Raw genomic sequence first — 9,631 nt, 5'->3', positions numbered from 1 at the left:
AACTGGACAAGTATAGAACTACATGAAATTGCCTTGTTTTCTTCAAACGTTTCATAATTTAATGAAATATATACACATTTTCTCATTTATAAACAAGTGTATAGGCATATGTACAATATATTACATCATTAAAATGTGGATAAAGTTAACAATTTGGACGGAATAATGTAATCTGTTAGTGGAAAGTCAAATCAGGTAGATTTTTTAAGGACTTGGAGGGCAACTGATTTCAGTTTACCAGAATTCTGATGACTAGAACATTGCATCAACTTGCATCAACCAATTCATAAGTGTTTTCAAATAATTAAAACTGCTATTTTGATGACCTGAACATTAATTTACACCCGGCACAGATATATTAGCAAAATACACATTCCGACTATTAAAGTCTATAAATGTACTGTGAGGTTTGTAGGGAGAAATCATCAATGGTTTGAAAATATTTGTGAACTGGATCTTTCCTCTGGATATAAATTAAATGACACCTTTCCTTATGAAATTTATAAAACAACTTATAATAAATTTAAACAAATGTAATGGAAAATCCATCTTAAACTGTATCATGTGTATTCACAACATTCACACAATTTAGTAGATTCTTTTATGTCTTCAAGAATGGGACACACAAATTAATTTCTTTTTCATTTCTGTTTTCTGTAAGAGGAATGGATACAGAATTTAACAAGCAAATCAAACAGCTTTTAATTTTTATTTAGAATGCATTGCCAATAAAACCATGTGTTCTTTGAATACATGGAAGTGCAACTAATTACAAAAGACATTTAAATTTGGACCTCATGTTGGCCCTGGTTGGTCCCATCCATATGGTTGTACATTACTTTCCTTATGATGGAAAGTATGCTCTCAGTCCTTTAGATTGTGTTGTCAAACCCATAACATGTAGTGGGACTGCTAAGGATTCAGATAACACATCTTATAAACATGTCTGCCTATTTACTCCCATCCTGCTCACTCTCTGCGCCCTCTGATGGAGGGGGTGTAGGGGGTCTCTTGACGGGGAAGGCGAACCCCTCGTGGACCCTCAGCTGACCCTGTTCCTTCAGGGTCTCAGAGATCCGGAGAAGACGGTTGTACTTAGAGATCCTCTCGCCCCGGGCAGGAGCACCGAACTTGACAAATGTAGCTCCAATGCCAACAGCCTATAACAGATAAAAAGGCATCTTATTAGTATTTCAATATTCAAATTCATACATTTTCAGCTGAACTAGCAAAGAGGTGTCCAAACACTACACTGTTTCCTGTAGGATTTTACTCCATGTAACATTACCAGCTGAAAGGATGAAAGCATTACCAGGTAAATAGGAATGTTCATCCTGCTAAAGCAGTACATTCGTGATAAGCTGAAAACGTCACACCTCTTAACACAAATCTCATTTTTGATGTGATATGTGGTGGTGGATTACACAGTGCATCATGCATTTGGGGAGTAGATTTGTTTCTTAACAGACCTAGATAAATGGAACAAATTGTTCCTCGAGATTGTGAGCTTGAAGATATTTGGTTGTTAGCCTTAAAGCCACACTGTCCTACTTGTAGCTACTTGCTCCCTCCATATAGAAAACAATTCTTAATCGGTGACCATTGGTCCCCCATGATCCTCTTTTTCTTATGTTAATTTGGAGCTGAGTTGATGAGATAACCACCTGTTCAGTGACCTTGCAGGGTAGTCTATAATCCCTCCTATAAACTAGGAAAGATAAGCTTGAATAAAACCAGAACAGTCAAGTTCACAATAACATCATTAACAAAGCCCAACCATCTTTAACACATAAATTTTACTTGTCTCTATAATGCCTATTCAAATGAACACATCAGGATGTTGATCTCCAGGAAAATACTGATGTGTCTACATGTTTATTAAGTTTGATACTTACTAGGTCTGCAAGGAATGTATCGGAGGTATCACCAGGTACACTGGAAATGGCTGTGATTGATGCCTCCTCTGTCATGGAGAAGAGAAGAAATGGGGGAGAACCAAAAAAAATCCCATGTAAGCTACTGCATAACATTTCTCCTTCTGTATGTTGTTGTGTATTATTTGTTCTCCAACTTATTTCATCCTTTACTTACTTTGATACCAATGCTGATAGTACAAATAATTGTTTAAGAAAGTAATTTGACCCTTTGCAGAATCTTCCATTGTATGAAAAACAATTACTTTCTGGGGAATAGAAAGAGAAATAAAAAAGCTGTGGCTAAATATTGACTGCTCAATTGTCATGAGCCCGACATTTCTTCTCCTTATCTTCATTGTACCTTTGATGATTGTAGCAGCCAGGATGATGTTTGTTACGGTGGTCATCTGATGCAGACGTAGCGAGGCACCGCTCGCTGCCAGCTCACCAAAGCCTTCTTGAACAAACCTCTCTACACGGGGGTAGACATGTTCCCCTATGATGTAACACTTCTCTGACAGACGCTCACAAAGTTTGGTCCAGACCTCGGAATCCTGGAATCAAAGATTGACAATAACATTCAATTCAATTCTCATTTATTTCCCTCTCGGTTAAAAATTACATTGATACAAAGGATACAAAATAATTCATAAACAAATTTTGAAAATGAAATGGGGAACTCCATAAATAAAGCCCTTAGGTCTTGTACAAGCCTAGTTCCATAAGCAATAAATAATATGTATCATAATATGTTGCTTCCTTTATAAGAAATAGTGAGAACATAATCTTGTATATTTACTTCCACTGTTCATTTGAAAGGAAACAAATGGAATAGAAGAAATCCTGATTGATCCTCGAAGCATTTCTGTTACACAGTTCATTACCTGTTTTTCTTCTGATTTTCCACTTTGTTCTAAATTTTTTCACCTTTTAACTTCCTATTTTGAGGGAAACAGGTTATAAAATTCACCCTGATTGATTCTTACAGCATTTGACTTTCATACATCATCCTCAGTCTTCCCAGTTTCCATTCACACTCGCATTTTTCTGCTGACCTTTCTTCATCTTCTTCCTTCCTTTATTTTGATGCCTTTTTCTGTCTCCAGCTTATGATTCACCAGTTTTATAGAATAACCATCCAATTTTATAACTACTGGATAGTGTTTGTTAAATATCAGCATATAATTCAATTATATCCTCTATCTTATGGTTTCTATAACTATTGTCAATAAGCTACATTGTTACCTGTTTTCTGAGTGGGTCGATCAATGCAATGATTGCTGGGTAACGGTTGATGATGTCAGCATAGAACTCAATCATATCCTCCGATGTCTTTAGCATACCAGTCATGACCTCATATTTGCTCTTTTCCTGAAATCATGAATCAGATGTGCAATTCAATATAATGATACACAATGTGAAGCATCATACCTAACTCCAGCAGTATAATTCACATAATCATAATCATATTTTTAGAACCGCATCATTAAAATGTATACAAAGGTGTGTCCCTTGAACATTCATTTTCAAACTCGGGATACAGTCCCAAAATTCAACACTATAACATTGATAAGTTAGTATATAATACAAAAGTTAGCAATGTCATTTTCTAGAGCAATGGCTTGAAAACATGTGCAGTGACAATAGGTAAGATGATTTCATCAGAATCTAAATAGAAGCGAATGCAACATAAATTATTATTGATTTCTTAACATTGTATGCATCTATATATTATCATAGAGACATCAAAACATTATGAACTAGAACCTTTGGTTGATTATGATACTTACTGGTTCATATATCTCATGTGCAGCACAATTCAAAGCAATGTAGATGTCTTCTCCTGGTGTTAGTTCCAGGGCTGTAACCGCCTCTTGGACCAGATCTAGGAACTGTTCCTGACGATCATACTGGGGCGTGAAGGTTCCATTGTCATTGACATAGTATCCTGGAACCTACATGAAATGAAAGTGTTCAAAAGAGTGGTCTTAGTTTTCTCTGTAGGGACTTTTGACTGGAAGGACAGGACAGGGTGGATTTTATGCAACACTCCACTTATACAATGAGAGAGAGAGAGAGAGAGAGAGGGAGAGAGAAAGATTGGGAGAGAGAGAGATATTGGGAGAGAGAGAGAGAGAGAGATATTGGGAGATATTGGGAGAGAGAGGGGGAGAGCAGCGAAGGAATGGAAATTAATCCATCATCATCAGGGGCTTGTAATATACATGTATTACTTGATTAAATCTGATTATCTTTTACTTTTCATGAAAGAATCATCAACTAAATAATTTAAAAATATTGGTCTGCTGACAATTTCTTTCATTGATTGTGATACTCAAGCTGTCTGCTGAGAACCGTATAAAAAGCTGTACTCTATTTTAATGGATATGAGTCCAACCCTGTCCTGGTTCTCAACACAAAATACGAAATGGAGTAACAGCTAGAGCAATTATAAACAATCGTACATGTTCAACTGAATGACTTACCCCTAACTTAGAAAAGAGGAGCTTTCCAATTTGGTGATACACACGGGTCACTTGCTTCATGCCCTGGGTAAGAAAAGACATTCAAAAGAAATGATTAAGAGTTTTCATAACCTTGGAGAAAAATGTATGATCAGGGCCCATTGCATAATGCTTAGCATTGATGATAACATCCATTGAAACCTTGATTTGATTGGCTGTTGAGTGATGTTGCCATGGTAGTTAATATTGATGGAAAAGTTACCATCAGTGGTATATTTATGCAACAGGGCCCTGATCTTATGGTACTTGGAACAAAATCGTCATTTTAATCTTGATTGATAAAAAGAGAACATTTAAGATTGGACGGTAAACTTGCCTCAACTTGAGTGAGTGACAATCCATGTAAAAGTCATCAGAGACTCTTATTCTTATACTACTCTGAAAACATTATCAATACTTTCTTAGCATGTCGGCACTTTTATCATAGCCATTATCATATTCATGATCTTATTTTATAATAATCAGTCCACATACATAATGTTAATGGTGACCCAATATTTCCTCTAGCAACATTTACCTGGGGCTGGGGACTTCATTTCATCAATGAGTTAGGATTTTGATTAGAGATGTAATTAGGTGTTATGTAAGGTTTAGAGTATGGTATAGTGTTTAGCCTATGTAAGAATGTAGATCAAACCTGCTTTAGTGACCACCTGTATACAAAGACCACATTTTTGTTTCCCTTGAAAATGGTTTCTCATTGAAACATGTACTAAAGAAACCTGTACATAAAGACCACCTGCCTATAAAGACTACTTTTCTTGTCTCCCTTGGGTGGTCTTTATAAACAGGTTTCATTGTATGTGGTTCCTGTAGGAAAGTGACCACAGAGAAATTGCCAGAAGAGCATGTGCTGTAAAACCTACCTCTTCCAAGGGTAGTCCAGGCTTAGGTAGAATCAGGAGTTCCTTGATGAGGTTCTGTTTGCCTGGTGCAGGTTTACCAGAGCTCAACACACTGACCATAGGCATAGGCATTGTGAATACATCCACTTCCTACACAGATAAAAGAGTATATAATGGGAATCATCACACATATCAACATAAAAATAATCACAAGATATATTACCGGTAGTAGAAAATATAAACATCATGCAATACAATAATAGCAATTCCATTTCTTTCAGCATAAGCTGCATTACTGACTATTCAAATATTACATGAACGATAGTGTTTGCAGTACAGCTTGTTTCTTTGGTGTCATTCTCAATTATTTGTTTGATGTATGTAATCATAAAATAATGATTATGTTACAGTTTGGCTCTGATGTTATTGCATAATAAGCTTTGTAAATAAAACAAACATTTTAAGAATGAAAAAAGTGATACTTCATTGCTGAAAAACTACTTTATATCCATTGCTTTACATTTTCAACAATGCAACTGAACTATATCATACAGTCTTATAACAGCCAAATCTCTATTTCTTAAAACAAACTATGATGACATATTGACTACACAGAGTTTGGCCAACCCGGTTCAAGTTGGACACAAGATGGCGTCTACTGCTTTGTTGGGCAAGCACAAAACAAAAGAATATATGCCATGTTGTGACCCAGTGAAATCAAGTTTGCCAAACTCTGTGTATAGATGGCTCTGGGTCTACACATACCACATTGCCGGCAGCATTGCAGATGTGTTCGTAGAATTCCACCTTCTTCACCGCTGCACCCGCCATTGCAACCGCCTGAGATACGGCACAGGCTGCACTGCATGCTGGGTACAACGGCTCCTTCGGCTCCTCCAGGGCTACTATGACTGACCTAGCGCTCCCTGCCTTCTTCTTCCCCTTTGGAGAGATGGTTTTCTCCTCCTTGGCGGGCTCTTTAGGCTCCTGGTTGAGCTCCTCCTCGATCCGTTTGAGCCGCTCGTCCTCCTCCTTCTGGTCAGCTTCAGCTTTCAACTTGTCAATTAGTGTTCTGAAGGGATAGTGATGTAGGTGTTCATGAGGTGTAACTTGTAAAGTGTCATTAAAATTCAGAATGATACCAACAGTATAACGCAGAACCTCTCATTTAAAAAAACTCCTTCTCAGCTTTCAACTTGTCTATCAGTGTTCGGAAGAGAAAGTGATGTTTTTACAATTGAAATGAGGGTCTCTCTAGGGCCAAATGCTAACAGGTGTTCACTTGTATAGTGTCTTTAAAATTCAGAATGATGCCAACAGTGTAAAGCAGGACCTCTCATGTCAAACAACCCCTTCTATAATGGTGTGTGCGGAGCCCTGGTATTATTATTGTTATCAAGTAACTTTATTTATTACCTGGTAAGTCAAGACAGTTTTTGTTCTATGACACATATCTAACATTACATACACTTGCATGATGCATGATTTCTCCTTACCAATAACAAATTAATTTAACTTTCAAAAATATAAGATCATTTTCAAAATTAACATATCTTAAAACATCTGTAAATCTACAGTACTGTCTGTCAGACTTGACTTAAGTTTGTTAACCACTACAACTGGAACTCTATAAAATGTCTGTATAATGGAATTTTTGACAAATAAGAAAATAATGAAATAAGGATCACTTCATCATCTCTAGAAATGTAAGTAGGAACATTATTTCTATACTTACAAGACAACATCATCAACCTCTTTCTGGTCTGTTGGATCTACACCACACAGTGCCTCTGTAAGTTGACCATTGATCAGTGATACCGCAGCTCCTGTATTTTGTTGTCTTTCTTTCTCTTCTGCTTCTCTCTTCTCCAGGGGTATGTTATCAGGGTAATGGTTGTAACTGCTGGCAGTAGCAGTGGAGAAATGCTGAAAAATATTGAACACATAACACAATAAATGAGATACTAAAGATAAGAATATCCCCCCCCCCCCCAATAGAGTACATCATTATGTAATGTGGCTACAATTTTAGGTAACATAAGTATGTAGATATATATGGATATGTATGTGGGTTTGTACAAATAACTTCATCTGGCAGTGCCATTGTTTGACTTTGTTCAATATAAAACACTAAACGAGGCTATATCTACTTCTTCATTGCACTATACAGGGCAAAAGGAAGATTTAAACTAAAAAAAATAAATTAAAAAACATCTTTCAGGAAGGTTGGAAAATGGTACTTGAGGCAAATAACAACATTTCTGTCAATGATCTATCTTAAATTCAAAATGGAGTGAGGGTTGTTAGTTGGACAAACATTAAATTCTCTATTTCAATATATTGTTTTATTGGTTGTCAGCTGTTCTATCATTATAATCTTTATTTAGACAATTAATCATGTAGAACAGTTTATATACTATGCCGATTTAACCCTAAATGCATGTTTAACAAAAAAATTCCTTAGTTTTCCTACCTTTTCCAAACCTTTGATGATACAGGAGATGTCTGCTTGAACTGTGGGTTGACCTTTGCTATCGTAAACCTCTCTCCCGCTTACTTTGTGGATCACTGGAGGCTTGGCCTTGCTCTCAAAATATTCAGACTGTAAAAATAAAAAGTTTGGGAGAAAATTGGAAATCCATATTTAATACTCTATTTAATAAACAGAGAAATTGTTATTTTGTGCTCACTTTGGTAGCTTTTGAAATCAAGACTGATGTAAGATAAAAAAAAATTATGAATGATTTTTCTAAATAAAGTTTTATCGAAACTTCATCTTATTACTGAAATTAGCAACACAATGATCATTTCATCTGCAACATTGCGGATATTTGCCCCGTACATTTATCAATGGGTCACAGGAAAATATTTTTCTAATGTATGCCCTTACAAAATCAGAAAGGCTTCAAATGATACAGCTCTATTATTGTGATAGTTCCGAATTATTGCATACCAGATGATCAAATCTCACTTTTAAGTCATATTTCTGATCGTTTACAATCATGAAATTGCACCTGTACTGGTGATACGTATGTTTGAAAGTTTCTGATTGGTTGTTTGTTTGTTTATCTTACCAGATAGCCATAGACATCAACAGGGCTTTCATGAAACATATTATTGAGAACTTCCTCAATCTTCTCTGGTACTTGATTCTCTTTGTAGAAATGGACTGCCCTCTGTTTCATCTCATAGAATTCCCTTGCACTCCTCTCTGAAGCTCTGCTGGCAGCCATCTTGGATTATTTTGTACTTCCCACTACCAAGCTTAAATTTTTAGGTTCCTGTAAAAAAAAAGAAGAAAAAAAAAGATATTCTCTGACCCCTTACAGTTTTGTTTAGAAGAGGATTGGGTTATTGGTTAGGATTAGATTTAGATTTCAATTAGCTTAGAAACATAAATCTGTTGATTTATTTTAATACATTGGTAAAGTATATATATAGACAATAGGCCAAGGCTATTAAGTAAGACTAAAGGCTATAAATCCAGTAGAGGCTGGATATAGACTGGACCAAAATATCAGTATATTTCGTTCGGGGATATAGAGGTCTATGTTCCACTATAAGATTTATACGTCTGGCTTCAACTAGACCTAATTGTTTGCCTTTGGAGGAGACAAGATATGTTTTAAAAACCCTCCAAGGCACATAGTCATAGATGATTGATAGACATAGATAGAGAATAGACAGTATAGATCTAGTCTACTCTTATTGTCTTAATTTCTCAAATGTGTGGGATTGTAATTTCCAGGCACACATTCTGTACAGGTCTACGAAATGCAATGCCAATGTCAATGACCTGACATTAGTTACCTTTGCATGTCTCAGCTCATCTTACTCATACCCAACAAAGTCTGCTTTTAACTTGAAACTTAATTTTGGAAACTTACATGAATATGAACTTTTCAAGCTAGCAGGTTGTATCTTTATTCTGTTCTTCAAAGTGAGCTCAGTTCATGCAAAAAGTGGTGCAGCTCATCAATTTTGCGAGAGATTTTCTAGTATTCTACGACAACCCGTTGACCTCGTAATCCTACGGCAAGCTACATGTAACATGTAATATTCCGTTACTAATAATTGAAATAACAAGTGAAATCTGCTTTAGTGAACATATTAGATAACATAAGGATATTTTAATTTTCTTTCATACATAAAATAATAACGATAACCAAATTACTATTAAAAAACAAGTTTTACAAAGCTCATCTAAGCCGGGAGCGCTAGACAGTCAGGCAACACGGCGCATTCCATACACAACCCGGAAGCAAGAGGACTCCTTAGCAACTGTAAACAATCACATGCACGTACTGTATGTATGGCACTGCGCCGCTAACGCTACGGTGCATAC

At 36.1% G+C, this 9,631-nt stretch overlaps 1 protein-coding gene across 1 annotated transcript; it reads right to left on the bottom strand.

Annotated features, from left to right (window-relative positions):
• Positions 1 to 200: 200 nt before the first annotated feature.
• Positions 201 to 9,325, bottom strand: LOC583138 (enolase 4). The gene is made up of 12 exons (XM_030986230.1): positions 9,174 to 9,325; positions 8,361 to 8,567; positions 7,760 to 7,888; positions 7,022 to 7,212; positions 6,052 to 6,358; positions 5,308 to 5,436; positions 4,403 to 4,465; positions 3,707 to 3,871; positions 3,162 to 3,287; positions 2,278 to 2,470; positions 1,896 to 1,963; positions 201 to 1,160 (listed from the first exon to the last, which is right to left on the bottom strand). The coding sequence occupies exons 2-12, from the start codon at positions 8,517 to 8,519 to the stop codon at positions 951 to 953; spliced, it is 1,740 nt and encodes a 579-aa protein (XP_030842090.1). The 5' UTR covers positions 8,520 to 8,567; positions 9,174 to 9,325; the 3' UTR covers positions 201 to 950.
• Positions 9,326 to 9,631: the final 306 nt, after the last annotated feature.

This window comes from Strongylocentrotus purpuratus, unplaced genomic scaffold (genome assembly GCF_000002235.5).
Source record: "Strongylocentrotus purpuratus isolate Spur 01 unplaced genomic scaffold, Spur_5.0 spur5_scaffold_15, whole genome shotgun sequence".
Taxonomy (NCBI): Eukaryota; Metazoa; Echinodermata; class Echinoidea; order Camarodonta; family Strongylocentrotidae; genus Strongylocentrotus; species Strongylocentrotus purpuratus.
This window is presented reverse-complemented; position numbering and strand designations above follow the sequence as displayed.